Consider the following 24,201-nt stretch of genomic DNA (forward strand, 5'->3'; position numbering starts at 1 on the left):
TAGAAGTCTTTGTTAAATTGGCATTTTTCTTTTAAATTGTACAGTATTTACTTTTATTTCAACCAAAGAAATTCTTCGCATTAATAAAGTTCAATCCTTTCCAGTGCTACAGTGAAAATTTCACACTACATTTCATTGCATATAAGAAAGTAACCAGCAATGGAAGTAAACAACCCAGATCCAAACATTGTAGGGCACCACGCGAATGAGCACTCCTCTTGTAAATCTCACCACTTCTCCCTATCAGTTTCAAAAAGAAAAGTCACTTCTCCCTATAATTCTGAAGAAGTGTGAGCCCTGATGATATCCGTAAACCAAGTAAAAAAAACAAAACTGGAAAGATCTAGTTTAAATTTATTTTTTTTCCCTCCTCCTACCCTAAGTTTTTTGGGCTGATATCCGTAATCCAACTTATTAAATAAAAACGGCCTGATTATGGTTCTGACAGACCTAAAAACAAAAAGATAATAATTAGTTTTTTTATACAAATTTATTTGAAATAAAATGTACAAGTGATTTTCTCATTGTTGAAGGATGTACTGTTTTGAATGGTCTCTTGTTGAGAGTTGTCTCATTGGCAATTAAGCACTTATTGTTTTTTTTATCCAACTTTATTTGAAATAAAATTAGCAATTAATTTTCTCATTGTTGAAGGATGGAACTGTTATATAGATTATTTCTGTGTTATATGGTTCTTGTTGAATGTTTTCTCATTGACAATCATACCACATATTCTTATATTTACAATATTTCAAATATCATTAACTTACTTGAAGAATTTGGCAAGGACTGATGGGCTAATGTCATCTGTGTGGTCTGCCATGTAGGTACGGGTATAGAGGCCAACTGCTAGGATGTTGTCTTGGAGTTGGTTGCCTGTGTCACTATAGGGTACTGTTGTCAAGTCTTGGTGTGACTGGATGACTCTGGCTTTTACAAACTTGCCAAGGAAAGTATGTAGGAGGACTGTCATCTCCTGGCTCAAGAAACCAATACGTGACTCATCAGCCTAAAAAAGTTAACAAGATTATTAATACTGAAAGCAATCAACATGAAAATGCATATATATATCTGACTTTAAAAAAGAGAATAAATCTATCATAAACATAAAAGTCTTTTTAATATTCTGATAAAAAATGTGTCTAATTGGCAATCATATCACATCTCCATCATCTCATTTTTTTAATAAATGTTTTATGTACATGAACCAAATTATATTCTATTAAAATGTTATATAAGAAAAGTAACTTACTTGAAACATGGTGTTAAAGTGGTTCAGTGGTTCCAGTATGAAGCTTAGGAAGTGGTAGTACAGGTGCATCTCATGGTCACTGAGGTAGTTGGCACAACGCTTTATACGGCCTGGCTTCTCCACCTCGTCATGTGAGTTAAAGTAGGAAGTAAGGGCTGCCCAGTGGTGAAGAAGACGCCCAACACACTTTTCTAAACTAAGCCATCTGGTGCTGCTGTGCTTGATGATCTTGCTAGGTTCTGTGTCTGTAAATTCCAAAAAACTCTTTATACTTTTCTTTTCTGTTGGAACTGAAATAATAATACTTATTATAATCATATTGTAAATTAAAAAAACATTTCAGGAAAAAATATGACAGTCTCCATATCAAATATATAACATGTATAATGTTGATCCTATAGATATCATTTTTGTTGGATTGCTGTCTCATAGATATATGAATTATATTTTTTCATAATTAACAAATGTTGATTCTATAGATATCATTTTTTTTTTGAATTGCTGTCTCATTGATATATACCCTTTTTGTCAAGCCTTAGACTTTAGTCGAAAAAGCGAGACTAAGCGATCCTACATTGCGTCGGCGGCGTCCACAAATATTCACTCTGTGGTTAAAGTTTTTGAAATTTTAATAACTTTCTTAAACTATACTGGATTTCTACCAAACTTGGACAGAAGCTTGTTTATGATCATAAGATAGTATCCAGAAGTAAATTTTGTAAAAATAAAATTCCATTTTTTCTGTATTTTACCTATGAATGGACTTAGTTTTTCTGCGGGGAAACATTACATTCACTCTGTGGTTAAAGTTTTTAAAATTTTAATCACTTTCTTAAACTATCCTGGGTTTGTACCAAACTTGGACAGAAGCTTATTTATGATCATAAGATAGTATCCAGAAGTAAATTTTGTAAAAAAATAAATCCATTTTTTCCGTATTTTACTTTTAAATGGACTTAGATTTTCTTCCAGTTAACATTACATACAGTCTGCAGTTAAAGTTTTCAAAACATTTATTAGATTCATCAACTATTTTTGATTTTTACCAAACTTGGACAGAAGCTTCTTACAATCATAAGATAGTATCAAGAGGAATATTTTTATTGATTTTTTACCTCATTTTTGTTGAGCCTGCAATTTACAGCAAAAGTAGGCGAGACACTGGGTTCCGCGGAACCCTTACAAATTTTTAATATAAACAATGTTATCTTAATGTTATAATACCTGTGAAAGATGTGGAAGTAAACTTCCACTAGGAGGTCTTCTACTGGCAGAGCAAGGGCCTTCACACCAGCAACAGTACAAAGGTTGGCAAGATGACACACACATCCAAAGTCAAACACAGCTGGACACTTTTCTTTGATGCGGGTTACTACTGAGTTGTGTCTACCAGTCATGACACTACAGTTGTCAGACACAAATGAAACCAAGTTCTCCCAGGGTATATTGTTGTCGCTGAAAAAAAAGAAGAGATATTATATATTTTTAAATTACAAAGACAATTAACATAAACTTGTTATAAACAAAATACAATTTTAGATTTCTATGTCCTTTGGTCTCTGGTACTGAATTGTCTCATTGTCAATTATGCCACATCTTCTCATCTTTATTTTTTTTTTTTAATATTCATGAATGTTGAAGTTAAAAATTAAGGTCAATTGTTAAAAAAACACACTTACACAAATACTTCCTGAAGATGGTCAAAGATGTTTAGATGCTTTTCCTATGTTACATATTGGCATGGCAAGGAACTTGGTTGTTGCTTGGTCAGTGAAGTAGCGAACTAGAATGGCAAGAGACTTGTCACAGTTACGGTCGTTGCTCTCATCAATGGCCATGGAAAATGGTTTGGTCTGCAGGTCTCTGACAACCTCTTGATGAAGAGTAGGTGCAAGCGACTTCTTGATGATCTGAGTAGTCTTTGTTCGGCTGCATGCAAACTTTAAGGCTATCTTGCTATCTGTAAACATGGCTTTACACACCTTTGTGAAGCAGTCTGCTAGTAGAAAGGAGATGTTGTGCTGTGCTATGAAGTTGGACCATATCACCTCAGCTTTGATAGTACCTGAAAAATTAAAACATAATTAAAATATAATCTCTATCATTTGATGAATACAAGCCTCCTAATTTTCCTAATAAACATCACTAGTTATCAATCAAGTCATTAATGAAGGTGTTAAGTATTTTACTTTTATGACTTAATCAGATTAACTAAGAAAACAATTTGATAACATATTTAATTTAATTATCATGCAATTAATTAAGAAATAGTTCAAAATCCAAAGAGGTTTAACTAACATGAATAACAGTTAAATTAATTGAATATTTACTCAATTTCAATTATTATTTTTAATTTTTAGATGATTACAAAATGATAAAAATCTAAGTATTAAACCTGTATTACAGTATAAATAATTATCACAAACAAAATTCTTAATCATTATATTATACCAAATATTTAATAAATTATTTCAATTAAATCCAGACCAAATGACAATTTACTTGAAATGCAAAAATAAAACATAATTTATGGATAGTTGTCTCATTGGCAATCATACCACATCTTCTTTTTAGCCTCTATAAAAATAGTTCATGGTCTTAATATATTTTTAATTTTTTACCTTCATCTTGTGGTCCAACGAAAAAGTTTGTGACAGGCCTGGTGATGTTCTGTGCATTGAATGACTTCTGGTGAATTGCAGTACCAGCATGTTTGGAGACATCGTTAAGGCCACCGTGGTCAACTTTGAAGTCTCTGTTGCAAACTTTACAAAAGGCATGTGACAACCCCAACGTTGATTTGGACAACCAGCCCCTGTACTTGACATCATTCTCCCACTTCTCTAAGTACTTGCACGAAGCAACACGCTTTTTCTTCTTAGGCGGTGACAGAACCATTTTGCAAGTGATAACTCGCCCATCATGTTTCCAATTTTTATAAATTTAACACCCAAGCTAAAAAAACCAACTCAAAATACCTAACTATCTTCGATTCTTTGATTGTTTACCTTGCCGACATTAATCAACTAGTGAATGCGTGATCAACTAATTTTGATTGGATGAAATTTGTCAAACACAATTTGTCTCCCTTGGGAAAACTTTGAAAAGTTCAAAATCAGGAACAAAAATATTTTTCGTGTAAATTTTACTAAAATCATGTTTTTTGGCTATTTTCACGATCACGATCGTGTAATCGGGACAGAGGGTCAAAATCGTGCAGTACACGCCTAAATCGTGAAAGTTGGCAGGTATGAAAGATATAATAACTGATCTGATTGACTCTCTTTATAGGTTTATCCAATGAATATGTATACCAGTGGTGAGGTAAAAGATGTTATAACTGATCTGATTGGCTCTCTCTATAGGTTTATCCAATGAATATGTATACCAGTGGTGATGTGAAAAATGTAATCACAGATCTGATTGGCTCTCTTTGTAGGTTTTCCAATGAATATGTATACCAGTGGCGATGTGAAAGATGTAATCACAGATCTGATTGGCTCTTTTTGTAGGTTTTTCCAATGAGTATGTATACCAGTGGTGATGTGAAAAATGTTATCACAGATCTGATTGGCAGTGATGTAAATTCTAATGACAGTGTTATCAATAACCTCATGGACAATGGAGACTATTCAAGTATGTTCATTAAAAACATATATTCAAATATTTTCAAGTATATGTTTAAAATTGCATGGTAAAAGTAACACACATGTATTGCCTTTCTTAAAGTAAATTAGGTTAAATCAAGACCAAGGCTTCCAAAACGGTCATATATTCCGGTCATTTGTATAATGTCCGGTAAAAGTCCGGCTGGCCAAAGCATGAAACGGTCATATACTTTTTAGTTTCAAAGGCTTTTTCGGTCATTTTAACATACAAATTCACGATCTTTTTGACCCAACCTTTTGCCTTTAACAGCCATACATTTCCGGTCATAAAAGTGACATGAGGATTAATTACTATCAATACAACCCCTACTTCAATACTTTCTAATTTTAATTAAGGCTAATTAGTTGTTGGACAGCTGAAAACTACCTGTTCAGGTAACCGGTAAACTATTTTCAGTACCGGACATCATATAAATTAATCGGTCCATTCAAATTTATTTTGTTACATTCCAGCGGTTTGTAAACTAATTGATTTAGTCCAAAAGATAAAAATTATAATAAATAAATTTATAAACATGATTTGATGAAACATTTAAAAAGGTTTTAAATGAAAAATTGTCAGAACTACGTTGTATGAACAAGAACACGTGTGCGCATGTGCACAGGTGGGAAATTTAATTATGCATCCTACATTTCTTCAAAAATGCTAAAACTATCATTGATAACTGTATATAACGTTCATTTCAAGTATTTTGTTGAAGAAATAACGTGGAAAGAGCTTCTTCACTCAGTCGTGCTATGTAAACAAACACAGATTTTACGTATCCGTTTATGGTCCATGTTTTACCATTGTCAAGTCAACATCTGGTTTTGAAAAATGTGACTTTAAAAACGAAAATAAAGTTCGAGACAACGTCAATTTGCACAAATAAAAAGTCTTATGCAGATATGACCACGCTGATGTGCACATGTTGAATGATGCAATGCCAATTTTAACAGTTTATGTCAGAACATCAAATTCATATCAAAGTAAAGTTTGATATCGTTTTTAATTTAATGTCAATCATTGGGATGGCCATCTGTCTGATTACCATAATTTCTTTTTGTGACTTAGTCTTAGGGAATCAAATCCGGATCAGATATAAAATGTCCGGCTGGCTCAGAAAAATTTTGGAAGCCCTGATCAAGACATATGTAAAATATGGAAATGGGACATCTCAAAGAGAACAACTTTACCAACCAAAGAGCAGACAACTGGATTCAATATTTGACATCACACATGTTTTTAAAAAGGGCAGTCCAGTTGGAGGTGCATCGTTATGAAAAGAGTTATTCTTTTAAAGAGTATTTGAAACTTGAATTTTCATATTTAGTGCTACTGATCAAATGCATGATTTCATATTGTATTCTTTCAATGGTTTTTGGATCCAGAAAATAGAAGGGTACTTTAAGGAAAGCATCCATCTGTTAAAAAATGGATGGTCAACATATCTATTAACTCAATAAATGGCCATTAAACGGCCAACTGGTTCCTGCAAGTTTTCAAATGTTAATTGATATCTTCTAATAATAGATACTGTAAATATGTGCGAAAGGATAATTTTAATTCCAATAAGGTATAAAACATACAATTACATGTATTGTACTTGACTTCATATTTATTGGCGATTATAGTTCAAAAATGATAAACTTACAGGTGCTGTTAACATCTTAGGAGGTGTGGCATCATCATTGAATGATAATGTCAACAAATCAAGTGGGGAAGAAAATAAACAGGTAATACATAATGTTTTATGCCCTTACAGCTGAAATAATAAAAAAAGGAAATGTGGTATGATTGCCAATGAGACAACTCTTCACAAGAGATCAAATGACACAAACATGAACAACTATAGTTCACTGTACGGCCTTCAACAATGAGCAAAGCCCATACTGCATAGTCAGCTATAAAAGGCCCCGATAAGACAATGTAAAACAGCTGAAATATAAAAAAGGAAATTTGTTATGATACCAATGAGACAACTCTTCACAAGAGATCAAATTACACAGAAATTAACAAATATAGGTCACTGTACCGCCTTCAGCAATGAACAAAGCCTGTAACCCAGAGGTCCAGAAATGACAAATGTAAAACAACTCGCACAAGAAAACTAAAACCTTAATTAATCTACCAAAAAATGAATGAACTACAAATATGTAACACTGCAACCACTGTATTACAGGCTCCTGACTTAGGAAAGGTACATACATACAGAATGTGGCTTGGTTAAACATGTTAGAAGGATCCCAACCCTTACCCTAACCTTGGGTAGTGTTGTAACAGTACAATATAAGAACAAACTCTAAAAATCAGTTGAAAAGGCTTAAATCATCAAATGAATACAAATAGAAATGCATCCAATAAAAACACAAGACTGGACCTGACAGGGTTCTTGAACATCAAAACAACAAAAAGCCATGAAGTGCAGATCTGAGAATACTCACAGTTACTGACAGCTAGTTCATAGCCAATAACGAGCAATTTAGAAAAAAATCATGCATCCGAAAAGTTTTGTGAATTTTTATTTCTGTATTTCACAGATAAATGGACTGAGTTTTTTTAAGAGTTTACAATTAGATACAGCCTAGTCTCTGGATTTATTAATTGTCATGAGTATCAATTTTCATGGATATTAGATTTCCAGTTCTGCCAATCTCTGCATACAAAACCTATAGAAATTTGTAATTCCTGGATAATTTGACTGTTGTGGTTCTCCTGAACCAATGAAACCCACAGAAAATGGTAAAATCTGATATTTTGTTTTAGATTAGAGAAGTCATTGTCTCCAGTTTAACGAAAGTATCAGTTACAAGTTTGGATGATCTAGATCTGGTGGCAGGAGTGCTGAATTCAGCTACATCAATATCAGATGAATTGACAGATTATACCCAGGTACAATTATATAGGTTTTGCCACCTGCAGTCCAGTCCAGATTCAAGATTTTTTACATATATTGTGTCATTTGTCACAGTTTATGAGTCTTACAAATCTTCCCCATACTTCACTGATCATTGATACTGTAAACCAATTTATTTTTGCAGATAATTTATTTTACGTTTAGCCAATACTACCTATTTTCGTGTCTTTCAGTTTTGCAATTTCCAAATTGTTTTATGTAGTTGAATGCGGATTCAAGTTTTACAAGCAACTATTTATAGTCGTGTTATTTTTGTACTTGTTGAGGTCACAAAAATAAATTGCTTGTGAAAATTAGTTGGTTTATAGAACATATTGAAATATTGTCATATCTACTTTAAATATAGAATTTTATTGTTATGGGTACATGAAACCATTGTGACTTGGAACATTTTAAAAGTTTTAAAAATTAATTGTTTTGGAACATCAAATTCAGTTTGGTTTGAACTTCTTTTATTATGATGACTTTTTGCAACCATTCTTTAATTGAATAACAGAAGAAAATGTGAGGTTTTATTTAAAAAAAATAATCTTTCATTGAAAATGTTTACTATGTGTTGATAAGATTGATGTCTTCTTTTAAGGATACAGCTTTAGATATGTACTCCAGTTTAACGGGAGTTTTATCTGATCAGATTAACAGTACAGCTACAAATAAAGGAGAAGAATCTGTTGGGTGAGGATTTAAGAATGTCTGTTATTTATGAAACAAAGTACGATAATAGTCAATGGTTTTCCCCCTCCCCACCTTTCAATAAAGGACATATGAGATTTTGCTGATCACTACGCATCCATCATCAGTCATTCAACAAAATTTTCAAACGCAATTGTCTCTGAAACTACTGAACCAATTTCAACCACATTTTGGGTGAAGGATCTTTTGTGTATCTACTTTAAAAGAAGATTGCATTAATTCTGTTGGTCAGCAAACATGGCCTATAAATAGAACATAAGGAAGAAAATTAATAATTATGTTATATCTTAAAAACCATACACGAAAATCTCACATGAGGATAAATGCTCAGAATGTATGATCTAAGATTTTACAGTACTTCAGCTCAAGAAATTGTGTCTTGGAGATCATATGATTATTATATGAATACGTAATTTTTCACATAATCAAAACCAAATAATGTAATTGTAATGAATATCCAGTATTTTTTGTTGTATTTTGTATGATTTCAGCCTATTGTTGGATGGTTTGTCGTTCATGTTAGATACAAATACAAATAAAGGATCAGAAGAAATGGAGATCACCACAAATCATTCCCATGTTGATACTACAAAGGTCTCGAAGGTAAAAAATGACACGTCATTGCTGTGAAAATATAAGTGGAAAATCTCGCCAGTGATAGTCTTTCTTTTTATGGCCCCACAACAAAGTTGTCGGTACCATATAGTTTTGCCCTTGTCCGTAATTCTGAAATTCCGACATTCCACAACAAACCATTATTATTATATATTTTTTCTAAATGCCTTCAGATATTTGACTGATTTTTGGTGTGTGTTAACCATGATGAGTTACAGATCAAGTTTAAGTTTGGTTCAACTCTGCTAATTTTTGCCAAAATTACAGGCTTTGGACTTTGATAAAATAAAATTGATGAAAATCACAGATATACAGAATTTTTTTCTAAACTATTTCAGATATTGGGCTGATTTTTGGTATGAGAGTTAATCATGATGAGTTACAGATCAAGTTAAAGTTTGGTTAAGCTCCATCTTTTTTGCAGAAATTGCGGGCTTTGGACTTTGATAAATTGTTGAAAATCAGTTATGCAGACTTTTTTTCTAAACTCTTTCAGATATTGGGATGATTTTTGGCATGTGAGTTAACCAAGATGAGTTACAGATCAGTTTAAATTAAGCTCGGCTAATTTTTGCCTTAATTAAGGGTTTACAACTTTTAAAATTGTTGAGTGTGTATTTACAACTTTGAAAATTGTTGAAAATCACAGTAATACAGACTTTTTATTCTTTACTACTCCAGATTTTCAGCTGATTTTTGACTACCATCATGTTTGTGTCCACATGTGTTATTGAAATTGCAGATTTTTCAATTTTTTGAGACCGGGCCATTCCTGTGGCTTTAACACATCTAGTTTATATCTAAATTGTTTGGTTTTTTTCATTAGAATTATTTTCCAATTTTAGGCTTTGGATTCTGTCAGTGTTATTTGATAAGCACATTAAGGTTGAGATGCTAACGATCTAGAGCAAAAGAATATTTGAAAATCTATAAACAGTAAAGGTCTTGTATATTAATGAATTTAAAATTGTTTGATATTAACACCACAACAGAAAACAAATAAATTCATTTTAGGCCTTGCAATGGTAACGATTAAGTTTGGCTATTTATAAGTTAAAATATTGTGAGTTATATATTATGTTGTAATGGATGCAGGATTTTCTCGCTATATTGAAGACTTATTGGTCGCCTTGGGCTGTTTTCTGCTCTTTGGTTAGATTGCGTCTCATTGACACATTCCCCATTACCAATCTCTATTTTACAGATTGTTAAACTACTTTCTCTTTCATTTCTTTTCAGGTACAGAAATCAAGTAAAAAGATTTTAACGTTGGTAGATTCTATAGCAGATGCTGCTCTGGCTATCGCTAAGCCTGCTGCAGAACCATTAGTGTTTGTTACAGATAATATGAATATTGCTGTGATGAAAAAGTCTCCAGCCAACACACTAGGTCAGAATCTGGCCAACTCTAGGTCATCTAATATTGGACAATTCTCACTACCTAGTGATTCTCGTTTCAGTGATGTTTTAGACAATCTGCAAGGAGACATAAGTTTACAGGTAAAAGGACAATTGTTGTCTGTTGAAGCATTTGAACCAGATAATGATTATAAGAGGGATGACTGCAATATTTTTTCTGTCTATTAGAAATAACCTCAAAAATGTGGTGCACACCTAAATTACCTCCTTTTTCTTTATAGAAAAATATTACAAATCATTCCTTAAATACTAATATTAGTATACATGCTGATATGTTTGTCATAAATATTTGAACTGAATTGTTAATTTAAGAAATAGGTGAACAAGACATTAAAATTTGCTTACCTAATTTACTCGCAACTCTTGAATTCTCCTGATTCTATATATTTGTTTGTTTGACACAGATGATGCTTATCGATAAAAATCCGTACGTTTGGGATCAATCATCTCATGATGTTACAACACCTGTTGTATCCCTCAAAATGAAGACCAGTGATAAAAAAGTGGTAACAGTTACTGATTTACAGGAACCAGTTGAAATACAAATTAGTAATCGAGGTAAGAAAAACAAATCTCAAACCCTTCTTAACCATAGTGGTTTAGTGGGAACAAGTTACTGTGGATTTTTTTTTTTTTCTTGGCATTTTAATGGATATCATTTTTCGTGGTTTTGCTAATCTCTGCATACAAAGCCTATAGAAAATGTGTAATTTGTCAAACATTTGTATTGACTTGGATCCAATAAATAAAAATGAATCCACAGTAAAAAAAAAATAATATACACTGGTAAAAATCTAGCTGACTTTTACTGGTTCAAGTCCATTGGTGGGATTACAAGTATAGATTAAAAAAATAAAAAACCTTTTTACTGTGAATGTTTTGCAGGAAGCAGTTCTTCTTTTCTTTTTATTCAAGTTGTCTCAATCCCATACTCCTAAGGGGGATATGGCTTCAACTAGCCTCTCAACACAAATGTTTACTTATTCAATAACGGATGTAACACTTAACTCTGAAACATAAAAATGAACCAAAATCTAAAAAATATTTAAGACTTTAACAAAGGTCAGAGACTCCAGAATTAGACAGGTGAATAAATGTGGTGTGGTAAACATTTATTTGAGATTCCATATCTTACACGTCAGTGATTACAAATTGTTGTATATTTTTTAGCTGTGACAGAAACTACACATTTCACTTTGGAGATTCCGCTTAAGTTTGTAAATAATACTTATCGAGTCGATAAGATATCAATGTTAAAAATAAGTACAAATCTGACTAAAGGACATTCAATTATTATGTCTGTTAGAAGTCAACAGCTAGACTTCCAATTCAGAATTCTACACCAACCTCATGGTGATCAGACAAAATTGAATTTTACAAGTGGGATTCTGCTAGATGATGGAAACAATTTTACATTTATAAGTACATCTGCATCTGCTGACAGCCTTTATTACACCTATATATCTCCAGTATTACACAGTTCATCAGATGTATCATTCACTCAATATGATCTCGATAATAACTTTAATACGATTTGTGAGTCTGGGATAGCATGTGAAGATAATACCAAACTTCTGGTTAATTTAACTGTGGAGAGTTACAGTGTAGCCTGCTTGTATTGGAATGAAGAAAAGGAAGCTTGGAAGAATGACGGCTGTCAGGTAGTATACTCTTTAAAAAAAATGTTTTAATGGATGTAACTTCTGATGACTTCACCAATGAAATTTATAAGCATAAAGCTTCATCTTTTAATTTTACTTTTTTTTTCATGTGTACTTATTTTCATGACAACTACATTTGGTAATAAGAATTATATAATCTTTGTAAGGCAAACATGACTGTCATACAGGGTTATATGAAATTGTGACCTCATTTCAGGGATCACACAGTTTTTTTAATTTTAGTAAGTTTTTAATACTGTAAGCATAAGCAAACCGTCAACTATATTTGGTGTATGGAATGATTGTAAGATGTAAATATCTTTCTGACAGGGGTCATCTGACCATGACCTCATTTTCATGATTCATTGGTCAATGTTAAGTTTTTTGGGGGTTAGGTCTGTTTCTAAGATACTATATAAGCAAAGGGTCAACTATATTTGGTGTTTGGAAATAGTGTAAGGAGTACATAAACATCTGCCAGGGTTATTATAACCTTGACCTAATTTTCATGGTTCATTAATTGTTTGATGTTAGACTTTTTGTGAGGTCTGTTCTTTATCTACTTTTAAGTTCACTAAATTTTGTGTGTAGAGATTGTAAGGTCCTCATATTGATAAATGAATGGTAAAAGTTAAGTTATCTTGATAATCTCCAATTCCTCAATAAATTCTCTAGGCAATAGATTCCCTTTATAATTTGTGTATTAATTGATTGCAAGGTTTGCCTGGCAGGGTTTATCAAATAGGGAATTTTTTTTTATTACTGAGAAGTTAAGAAAGAAAATCCTGATCTTAAAGACACAACCTTAAATTAAATCAAGCCCATTAAAGCAGGCAAAACTTCTCAGAATGTGCACTGTGTTTCACAATACTATCGAAAATAAAAGAGTACACCCTAAAATCTGTATTGTTAAATGCCTTTGAAAAAGATTTGGAATGATAATGATTGGGAAGGAAATGAAAGAACAAGCAATAAGTCATTTAATTTGTTGCATTATACACTTGTGTTTCTAAGTATTGTATAAAACTTGAGAGTGCTTCATAACACTTACATCTTTTCAGGTCTCGGAACAGACAACACCAGAAGTTATTCACTGTCAATGTACACATTTAACATCATTTTCTGGCAGTTTTTTGGTATTACCAAATATGGTAGATCCATTTGCAGATGCAGCACTATTCCTGACTTTCTTTGACAACCCTATAGTAGTATGTACTGTGATAGTTGTATGGTTTATATTCTTGGCAGGAGTATTCTGGGCCAGAAAAGCTGACAAAAGGGATGAGGCTCAGGTAAGGATATGCATAGTTGTTTGGTTTATATTATGGCAGGAGTATTCTGGGCCAGAAAAGCTGACAAAAGGGACGAGGCTCGGGTAAGGATATTGATAGTTGTATGGGTCATATTCTTGGCAGGAGTATTCTGGGCCAGAAAAGCTGACAAAAGGGATGAGGCTCAGGTAAGGATATTCATAGTTGTTTGGTTTATATTATGGCAGGAGTATTCTGGGCCAGAAAAGCTGACAAAAGGGACGAGGCTCAGGTAAGGATATTCATAGTTGTATGGGATATATTCTTGGCAGGAGTATTCTGGGCCAGAAAAGCTGACAAAAGGGATGAGGCTCAGGTAAGGATATTCATAGTTGTATGGGATATATTCTTGGCAGGAGTATTCTGGGCCAGAAAAGCTGACAAAAGGGATGAGGCTCAGGTAAGGATATTATTCACTTTAAACATTATTGGTTTTTTTTCTCTCGATGTACAGAGTTTGTGAAATGAATTTGATCATCTCTAGAAATTATATTTTTCAATTGATTATAAGCTGTTATAGCCTTTTCTTATAATTACACAATGCATCTTGTGTTAGCTCTGGGTTATAATAATACACCCCCTACCCCCTAGTTGATTATAAACAAACTTTGGGGGGGGGGGGGGCGGGTTCATAGGATTCATAATGTCCAGCTTTGTTTTCAGTGCATAACATAATTTTGAACCATTGAACTTTGGTTAAACAAACTTTGTATGCAGATTCTTTAGGATGTTAGGGGGAGGAGATTTTTTCTTATTCAGGTTAGCCAGACCTTGACTTTAACCCCTTTGATAGACAAATTATATCACCTAGTTAATTGTGGAACTTACTTTTTGGAGATGTAACAAATTTTCTTTCAGACTGGTATTATAATCCTATTAGATGCCAACACTCACCATTGTAAATATATATCCTTTTCTTACTTCCTGGTATCATCATCCTATCAGATGCCAACCCTGACCATTGTACATTCTTTTCTTACAGGCTGGTATCATCATCCTATCAGATGCCAACCCTAACCATTGTACATTCTTTACTTACAGGCTGGTATCATCATCCTATCAGATGCCAACCCTAACCATTGTACATTCTTCACTTACAGACTGGTATCATCATCCTATCAGATGCCAACCCTAACCATTGTACATTCTTCACTTACAGGCTGGTATTATCATCCTATCAGATGCCAACTCTAACCATTGTACATTCTTTTCTTACAGGCTGGTATCATCATCCTATCAGATGCCAACCCTAACCATTGTACATTCTTTACTTACAGGCTGGTATCATCATCCTATCAGATGCCAACCCTAATCATTGTACATTCTTTACTTACAGGCTGGTATCATCATCCTATCAGATGCCAACCCTAATCATTGTACATCCTTCACTTACAGGCTGGTATCATCATCCTATCAGATGCCAACCCTAACCATTGTACATCCTTCACTTACAGGCTGGTATCATCATCCTATCAGATGCCAACCCTAATCATTGTACATTCTTTACTTACAGGCTGGTATCATCATCCTATCAGATGCCAACCCTAATCATTGTATATTCTTTACTTACAGGCTGGTATCATCATCCTATCAGATGCCAACTCTAACCATTGTACATTCTTCACTTACAGGCTGGTATCATCATCCTATCAGATGCCAACCCTCACCATTGTACATTCTTTTCTTACAGGCTGGTATCATCATCCTATCAGATGCCAACCCTAACCATTGTACATTCTTTACTTACAGGCTGGTATCATCATCCTACCAGATGCCAACCCTGACCATTGTACATTCTTTACTTACAGGCTGGTATCATCATCCTATCAGATGCCAACCCTAACCACTGTACATTCTTCACTTACAGGCTGGTATTATCATCCTATCAGATGCCAACTCTAACCATTGTACATTTTTTACTTACAGGCTGGTATCATCATCCTATCAGATGCCAACCCTAACCATTGTACATTCTTTACTTACAGACTGGTATCATCATCCTATCAGATGCCAACCCTAACCATTGTACATTCTTTACTTACAGGCTGGTATCATCATCCTATCAGATGCCAACCCTCACCTTTGTACATTCTTTACTTACAGACTGGTATCATCATCCTGTCAGATGCCAACCCTAACCACTGTACATTCTTTACTTACAGACTGGTATCATCATCCTGTCAGATGCCAACCCTAACCACTGTACATTCTTCACTTACAGGCTGGTATTATCATCCTATCAGATGCCAACTCTAACCATTGTACATTCTTTACTTACAGGCTGGTATCATCATCCTATCAGATGCCAACCCTAACCACTGTACATTCTTTACTTACAGGCTGGTATCATCATCCTATCAGATGCCAACTCTAACCATTGTACATTCTTTACTTACAGGCTGGTATCATCATCCTATCAGATGCCAACTCTAACCATTGTACATTCTTTACTTACAGGCTGGTATCATCATCCTACCAGATGCCAACTCTAACCATTGTACATTCTTTACTTACAGACTGGTATCATCATCCTATCAGATGCCAACCCTAACCATTGTACATTCTTTACTTACAGGCTGGTATCATCATCCTATCAGATGCCAACTCTAACCATTGTACATTCTTTACTTACAGACTGGTATCATCATCCTATCAGATGCCAACTCTAACCATTGTACATTCTTTACTTACAGACTGGTATCATCATCCTACCAGATGCCAACTCTAACCATTGTACATTCTTTACTTACAGACTGGTATCATCATCCTACCAGATGCCAACTCTAACCATTGTACATTCTTTACTTACAGACTGGTATCATCATCCTACCAGATGCCAACTCTAACCATTGTACATTCTTTACTTACAGACTGGTATCATCATCCTATCAGATGCCAACCCTAACCATTGTACATTCTTCACTTACAGACTGGTATCATCATCCTGTCAGATGCCAACCCTAACCATTGTATATTCTTTACTTACAGGCTGGTATCATCATCCTATCAGATGCCAACCCTAACCACTGTACATTCTTTACTTACAGGCTGGTATCATCATCCTATCAGATGCCAACCCTCACCATTGTACATTTTTTACTTACAGACTGGTATCATCATCCTATCAGATGCCAACCCTGACCCTTGTACATTCTTTACTTACAGGCTGGTATCATCATCCTATCAGATGCCAACCCTAACCACTGTACATTCTTTACTTACAGGCTGGTATCATCATCCTATCAGATGCCAACCCTCACCATTGTACATTTTTTACTTACAGGCTGGTATCATCATCCTATCAGATGCCAACCCTGACCCTTGTACATTCTTTACTTACAGGCTGGTATCATCATCCTATCAGATGCCAACCCTAACCACTGTACATTCTTTACTTACAGGCTGGTATTATTATCCTATCAGAAGCCAACCCTCACCATTGTACATTCTTTACTTACAGGCTGGTATCATCATCCTATCAGATGCCAACCCTAACCACTGTACATTCTTTTCTTACAGGCTGGTATCATCATCCTATCAGATGCCAACCCTAACCATTCATACCAGTATTTAATGTGTGTAGTAACAGGATGGTGGGCAGGAGCAGAAACAACAGCCAAGGTTTCTTGTTGTGTCCATGGGAACAAAGGTCACAGTACTAAACATTGTTTGTCAAACTCTGTTGTTGGTAAAGGATGTTTCAAGGCAGGCTGGGAAGATTGGTTTATGTTTACTTCATCTCATCACCTTGGAGATTTAGATTCTATAACCATCTGGCATGACAACTCAGGAACTTCACCATCATGGTGTGTATTTGTTTTTTAACTGGATTTCCGAAGGAAAAATTGGTTTTGATGTGTGCAATGCAGGCCGCTGCCAAACAGTTTTTGTTCATTTTCATGATGTAATCTTTCAAATTAAAGTATGCTGTTTCATGTGACTGAATGAAGTTGAAGTTGATTTTCACGATTTTAGCTATTATAGTTTTGAAAAATATTGTTTATAAATTTCTAGTTCATTTTATTGACGTAATATTTCAAATTAAAGTATGCTGTTTCATGTGACTGAATGAAGTTAAGATTTTCACGATTTTAGCTATTATTTTTGTAATGAAAAATATTGTTTATATACTTCTCAAAAGACTTCTTTCTGTAGTTAAAATTAAGTAAAAGTCCTATTTAAATAGTTTACCAATGTTGTAAAATGGTACGATCCTTACTATATATATGATTTTTTGTAGATGTATAAAAGGATTTTTTATTTCACTTCAGGTTTTTAACAAGAGTACTGGTTCAGGACTTGAGAACAAATAAAGTCTACAGCTTTATATTGGGTGAATGGATTGGTGTGGAGCGAGGTTCTGTCAAAGTTACTATCCCATGTGTAAAACCAGAAGATTTCAACACATATAAAAACCAAGAATTCCTTCTCAAGTCTAGTCGGGACCTAAGAGATGGTCATCTATGGCTGAGTATCTTGTCCAAGCCATGTCAAAGTCATTTTACACGTGTTCAGAGACTTAGTTGCTGTTTATCCCTACTTCTATGTGCTATGTTGACTAGTATAATGTTCCACGGAGTACCTACTGATGACCCAGACGATCAGGTTAAAGTGGCATCTATCAGTCTGTCATTGGCTGATATAGTCATTGGCATTGAATGTGGATTGATCATGTTTCCAATTAATTTGATCATTGTAAAGCTGTTTCTGAGGACAGGGCTTAAACCTAAGAAACAAAGGTCTTCTAGGAGGAAATATCAGTTTGATGACTGGTTTGAAAGGGTAGAAATCGTAGAGGAAAAACAGCTTATAAACGATGATGAAGATGAAGAGTTGATTGGTGAAGAAAAGCTTCAACAGGCACAACCCAAAATGTAAATATTACTTCTAGACTGTGATGTTTTCATGAACATAAAATTCATAGTGATTAAAATACAAATGTATGAACTGTAATGATTAGTCCCAGTGTTTAATATTCAACAACTGATGTTTTAAAAGATTTATATAAGTTTTGCCCTTTTAAAATCTGAATTTTTGCAAAAATATACTAATGCAACAGTTTGTCATCACAACTCCTCTAAAATCACACAACAGAATTTCATGAAACTTTGTAGATAATAAGTACATGATAGGTAAATGTGCATATCCATGAACAGATATTATCAGTTTGACTTTTTTTTAGTTGTGGCCCTGATAACTTAATTTTGGCTTAAACATATTATTGCAACAGTTTGTCACAACAGAATTTCTTGAATCTTTATCTATAATTAGGATATTATAAACATAAGTATGATAAATGGTGAACAAAAATATTAACACTTTTTACTGATTGCATCAAAAGGAGGTTGGCATCTATGTCATGAGTATTTTAAGCTTAGACCATTCAGGTACTTTCTATACTAACAGGACTGGTCACTTATAACGATGTCTATACAAATTATCAGACTGATCTCGGCTGTAGTTGATGTCATGTGACTTTATAGCAAATCATTTCACATTTACAACATGTTCTTCATAACTATATGGTCAAGTTTAACAAAAAAATGATTTTATGAAATTATATACATTTTGTCATTCCAAAATGCTGTTTCTCAAAAGATTTCTCGAATCATTTTTAGCTCACCTGGCCTAAAAGGCCATGTGAGCTTTTCTCATCACTTGGCGTCCGTCGTCGTCTGTCGTCTTTAACAATTTTTCAAACATCTTCTCCTCTGAAACTACTGAATGGATTTGAATGAAACTTAACATGATTGTTCCTTAGTATATCCTGCACAAAATGTGCGCTTCGATTTTTGATCCGTCAAAAAACATGGCCGCCGTTACTTAAAATAGAACATAGGGGTCAAATGCAGTTTTTGGCTTATATCTCAAAAACGAAAGCATTTAGAGCAAATCTGACATGGAGTAAAATGTTCATTAGGTCATGATCTATCAGCCCTGAAATTTTCAGATGAATCAAACAACCCATTGATGGGTTGCTGCCACTTAATTGGTAATTTTAAGGAAATTTTGCAGTTTTTGGTCATTATCTTGAATATTATTATAGATAAAGATAAACTGTAAACAGCAAAAATGATCAGCAAAGTAGGATCTACAAATAAGTTAATATGACCAAAATTGTCAATTGACCCATTCAGGGGTTATTGTCCTTTAATGACAATTTTTCACAATTTGTTCATCATATTTGCTAACTTTAAAAAATCTTCTCCTCTGAAACTACTGAATGGATTTGGTTAAAACTTATCATGATTGTTCCTTAGATTATCCTGCACAAAGTGTGTGCTTTGATTTTTGATCCGTCAAAAAACATGGCCGCCGTTACTTAAAATAGAACATAGGGGTCAAATGCAGTTTTTGGCTTATATCTCAAAAAGGAAAGCATTTAGAGCAAATCTGACATGGAGTAAAATGTTCATTAGGTCAATATCTATCAGCCCTGAAATTTTCAGATGAATCAAACAACCAATTGTTGGGTTGCTGCCACTTAATTGGAAATTTTAAGGAAATTTTGCAGTTTTTGGTCATTATCTTGAATACTATTATAGATAAAGATAAACTGTAAACAGCAAAAATGATCAGCAAAGTAAGATCTAAAAATAAGTTAATATGACCAAAATTGTCAATTGACCCCTTAAGGGGTAATTGTCCTTTAATGACAATTTTTAATTGTGCTTCATATTTGCTAACTTTAAAAAATCTTCTCCTCTAAAACTTCTCAACTAAATTCAACCAAACTTCAACTGAATGATCAGTAGGGTGTATAAAATAAAGTTTGTGCTTCATTTTTTATTTCGTCAAAAAACATGGCCGTCATGGCTAAAAATAGATCACAGGGTAAAATGCAGTTTTTGGCTTATATCTCAAAAGCTCCAGCATTTAGAGCAAATAAGACAAGATGTTAAAGTATTTATTAGGTCAAGGTCTACCTGTCCTGAAATTTTCAGCCGAATTGGGTAACTGGTTTTTCAGGTATAATGCCCCTGAATTGATGATTTTAAAGAAATTTTGCAGTTTTTGGTTATTATCTTGAATACTATTATAGATACAGATAAACTGTTAATAGCAAAAATGTTAAGCAAAGTAAGATCTACAAATAAGTCAATTTGACCAAAATTGTCAATTGACCCCTTAAGGAGTTATTGCCCTTTAAAGTTTTTTTTCACAATTTGTTCATCATGTTGACTTACTTTAAAAAATCTTCTCCTTTGAAACTGCTGTATCAATTTCAGCCAAACTTAGGCTAAATGAGTTTCAGAGTATCTAGTATAAATTTTATATTTCATTTCCTTGTATGTCAAGAAACATAGCTCCTATGGCTAAAATAGAACATAGGAGAAAATGTTTTTTTTTTGCTTTTAAAGAAAATAGGACGATTCAAAGAACATTTAAATAAATTGAAAAGCCAAAATAATCATTGATGAGAGATTTAACCAAAAAAATTAAGGTGAGCGTTTCAGGCTCTTGAGAGCCTCTTGTTTGAATATTGATCTCTGAACTCTGAGGCATTTGTTTGTTGAATTTTCAGTAGCCGCCATCTTGTTTGATATGTAAACCATTTTACACAACTGGGATGTTATTCAAAATGATACGTCTAAGTTTAAAATCAATAGAGACGAGTCTCCATTCATAGTATAGAAATTCCCTGGACCATTGCCATGAATATTTTCATGATATTTATACAGGTTCCTGAGTGGTACATGTAAAAGAAGCTTCCGACATTTTCATAGATTTTACCCTTATATTTTGTAGGTTGCCATGGTGGTGTTTATATATAGCCTGGACTATTGTCATAACTGTATCTCTGATAAACTCATACTTTGTTATGTTGTACGGTCTTAAGTATGGGTACCAGAAAAGTGTGGAATGGCTTGTGTCATTTTTCACAGCTTTCTTCCAGAGTGCCTGTTTCCAACAGCCCATTAAAGTTTTTGCTATAGCAATGATTCTGACTTATATATTCAAGAAACCAGTTGAAATTGAAGGACTTAAAGTCGACATTGCACTCAGAGATGCAGGTAAATACATTGTCTAAGAAGGACTAGGAATTTGATTTGCAATTTTATTGGAACTTGTTGTCTACTCAAACTGAGAAATTAAATGCACAACAACAGAAAAAACTCCTTTGTTGTTTAACTTCCAAATGATGAGACTGAGCTGAGACCATTGATATAAAAATAAGGAGATGTGGTATGATTTCTTACCAGACGACTATCTACCAAAGTTTAAATAAAGTGTTAGCAATTATAGTCAATCATATGGCCTTCAACAATGAAAAAAAACTAAACCATACAGTAATGCTTATAAAAGGCCCTGATATGAAACAATTCAATGGAGAAAACTTACAGCCAGTTAGCTTTCATAGTAGGTAGGATAGTTCAAGACTTCTATGACGGAAAGAAAAACAAGTTGATTTTCAAATATGTTACTACATTAAGTTTATGCTTCAAGATTTGGTAAAGAAAACATTCTGCCCATGTATATAAACCAATAAAATAAGTACAACATATCCACCAAAATGTTTACCTTTGAATGGTGGAGCTCATAGAAGATAAAACACAATGTCACTCAACAGCAAGTTCCTGCAAAAAAAACACCATAAAACACCATAAAACACAATTTTCGCATAGGAAGGGGAATTCTTCTGATGTATCATAGTCTCACTGTTCTGAAAGTTAGAATATTTACTTTGTTAGGAGTATTTTTTATTTTTTTAGTGCTTTATGAACAAGATAAAGATGACGAAACATTACCCCAGTACATTGTTCCTGATCCAGCTTCCAAAAAACTGCTCCAAAAGATAATGTCAAAGTTAGCCATGGAAGGATTAATTGAGGAACGCCTTAGGGAGATAATTCTGTACTTCTTGTTTGTTACAATAGTATTATTTGTTATCCATGCCCATAGAAATGTCAGGACATCATTCTACTGTGGTAATGCTTTAGAGGATATATTTATTAGGAAAAGTTGGAAGAAAGATCGATTGAGTTTCCCTGATGTAAGTAAATTATATGTTATTGTTATTGTACAGATCTAGAAGGTATTTAAAATATTCCTTGCTTTTTGTGGTTTGCTTTTCCAGGAGAAAATATTACAATAAAATTTTAAATCCATTTATTGTATGATTTCAAGGTATCATGTCCTATATCATTTATTGAATATATAGGATTTCGCTATTTTTTTTTCTATAAATTAACTTTATCCTATACCTAATGGGAAAAAAAATAATAATATGGGGTCACTGTTCATTTAAGCTCAAGATCTGCCTCTGAAAGAAGCATACATTTTTGTTAATGTCCTTTTTTATACGCCCATCTTTAAGACGGGACGTATTATGGTATACCGTTGTCCGTCTGTCGTCCACACTTCGGACAATAACTCAAAAACACTTTCACCAATTTCCGTGAAACTTGAGTGAATTATTTATATCTATTGACGTAAGCTCCCTTTCTTTTTTTTTAATTTCAGATTTTAAGTTTTGGATTTATGGGGCTTTATTCATAAAAAAGGGGGGATTTTCAACACTTCGGACAATAACTCAAAAAGTCTTTCAACAATGTCCATGAAACTATGGTGAATTGTTTATATCTATTGATGTAAGCTCCCTTTCAATTTTATAAATTTCAGATTTTAAGTTTTAAGATTTATGGGGCTTTATTCATAAAAAAAAAGGGGATTTTTAACACTTCGGACAATAACTCAAAAAGGCTTTCACCAATGTCCATGAAACTTTGGTGAATTGTTTATATCTATTGATGTAAGCTCCCTTTCAATTTTTATAAATTTCAGATTTTACATTTCCATGTTATGAATTTTTATGCTTAAAAAAGGGGGGATTTTCCAATTTTGGGACAATACATTTAAAGCATAAAAGACAAGTTAAAAGAGCAATGGACGTATCATGCGCTAAAGCGCAGCCCTTTATTTTCACATATCGCACTGTATCTCAAAAACGATTCTTGGTTACGGCTTAAAACTTTAAACACTTCTTAGTTATATTAATCTTAATATCTGTATACTTTTTGGTGATGATTAAAAATTTCATTTTTGAGTTATTGAGTATTTTGTAAAAAAGGGGCGAGTTTTTTTTTACATGTCGCGCCATATCTCAAAATCGATTTATGATTATTGCTAAAAACTTTACACATGTCTTTGTTATATTAATCTTAAGATCTGTATACTTTTTGATGATGATTCAAAATTTCATTTTTGAGTGATTGAGTATTTTGTAAAACAGGGGGAGGGTTTTTTACATTTTGTGCCGTATCTCTATAACAATTTATGATTATTGCTTAAAACTTTACACACTTCTTTATTATATTGATCTAAAGATCTGTATACTTTTTGGTGATGATTCAAAATTCTTTTTTTGAGTTATTGAGTATTTTGTTAAACAGGGGAGGTTTTTTTTACATGTTGCGCCATATCTCATAATGGTTTTGATTCAAAATTTTATTTAAGGGGGTTCGCGGGTCTAAATCATTTATATAGGATTTCTCTATACTTTTCTATAAATGAACTTTATCTTTAAGTTAATAGAAAAATAAAATAAAAAAGTAGGGTCACCGTTCATTTGCGCTCACAATCTGGCTTCGAAAGAAGCATACATTTTTGTAAAAGTGGTTTTTTTCTGTTGAAGTAATAGGAGAAATAAAGTTAATATCGAAATAAAAAAAAGAAATTTATTAC

At 33.3% G+C, this 24,201-nt stretch overlaps 3 protein-coding genes across 3 annotated transcripts in view; 1 reads left to right on the plus strand and 2 right to left on the minus strand.

The window, feature by feature from the left end:
• LOC134715028 (polycystin-1-like protein 2) overlaps window positions 1-24,201 on the plus strand; it is a 65,165-nt gene that overhangs the window by 36,554 nt on the left and 4,410 nt on the right. Inside the window, exons 7-19 of the mRNA XM_063576872.1 lie at window positions 4,765-4,888; window positions 6,557-6,636; window positions 7,667-7,792; window positions 8,401-8,492; window positions 9,002-9,113; window positions 10,365-10,625; window positions 10,949-11,102; window positions 11,715-12,205; window positions 13,267-13,497; window positions 17,035-17,321; window positions 17,787-18,389; window positions 21,265-21,530; window positions 22,230-22,510. Of these exons, the coding sequence (XP_063432942.1) occupies window positions 4,765-4,888; window positions 6,557-6,636; window positions 7,667-7,792; window positions 8,401-8,492; window positions 9,002-9,113; window positions 10,365-10,625; window positions 10,949-11,102; window positions 11,715-12,205; window positions 13,267-13,497; window positions 17,035-17,321; window positions 17,787-18,389; window positions 21,265-21,530; window positions 22,230-22,510 (3,108 nt within the window). The remainder of the gene's footprint in view (window positions 1-4,764; window positions 4,889-6,556; window positions 6,637-7,666; window positions 7,793-8,400; window positions 8,493-9,001; window positions 9,114-10,364; window positions 10,626-10,948; window positions 11,103-11,714; window positions 12,206-13,266; window positions 13,498-17,034; window positions 17,322-17,786; window positions 18,390-21,264; window positions 21,531-22,229; window positions 22,511-24,201) is intronic.
• On the minus strand, window positions 235-2,649 carry LOC134714330 (uncharacterized). The gene is made up of 4 exons (XM_063575568.1): window positions 2,436-2,649; window positions 1,253-1,542; window positions 771-1,009; window positions 235-450 (listed from the first exon to the last, which is right to left on the minus strand). The coding sequence occupies exons 1-4, from the start codon at window positions 2,647-2,649 to the stop codon at window positions 273-275; spliced, it is 921 nt and encodes a 306-aa protein (XP_063431638.1). The 3' UTR covers window positions 235-272.
• Window positions 1,463-4,548, minus strand: LOC134713842 (uncharacterized). The gene is made up of 4 exons (XM_063575117.1): window positions 3,874-4,548; window positions 2,932-3,317; window positions 2,477-2,707; window positions 1,463-1,542 (listed from the first exon to the last, which is right to left on the minus strand). The coding sequence occupies exons 1-2, from the start codon at window positions 4,148-4,150 to the stop codon at window positions 2,953-2,955; spliced, it is 642 nt and encodes a 213-aa protein (XP_063431187.1). The 5' UTR covers window positions 4,151-4,548; the 3' UTR covers window positions 1,463-1,542; window positions 2,477-2,707; window positions 2,932-2,952.

The sequence above is a fragment of the Mytilus trossulus genome, chromosome 4 (assembly GCF_036588685.1).
Source record: "Mytilus trossulus isolate FHL-02 chromosome 4, PNRI_Mtr1.1.1.hap1, whole genome shotgun sequence".
Lineage (NCBI taxonomy): Eukaryota > Metazoa > Mollusca > Bivalvia > Mytilida > Mytilidae > Mytilus > Mytilus trossulus.

Excerpts from the sequence above, each read along its gene's own strand:
- LOC134714330 (XM_063575568.1), bottom strand. The coding sequence starts at position 2,649 with ATGACTGGTAGACACAACTCAGTAGTAACCCGCATCAAAGAAAAGTGT. Across the intron at positions 1,543-2,435 it reads ATTGTTTATATTAAAAATTT|TTCCAACAGAAAAGAAAAGT; the intron begins GTAAGGGTTCCG and ends TTATTATTTCAG. Across the intron at positions 451-770 it reads GTCCTTGCCAAATTCTTCAA|GTCTGTCAGAACCATAATCA; the intron begins GTAAGTTAATGA and ends TTTTGTTTTTAG.
- LOC134713842 (XM_063575117.1), bottom strand. The coding sequence starts at position 4,150 with ATGGTTCTGTCACCGCCTAAGAAGAAAAAGCGTGTTGCTTCGTGCAAG. Across the intron at positions 3,318-3,873 it reads CGTTGGACCACAAGATGAAG|GTACTATCAAAGCTGAGGTG; the intron begins GTAAAAAATTAA and ends TTAATTTTTCAG.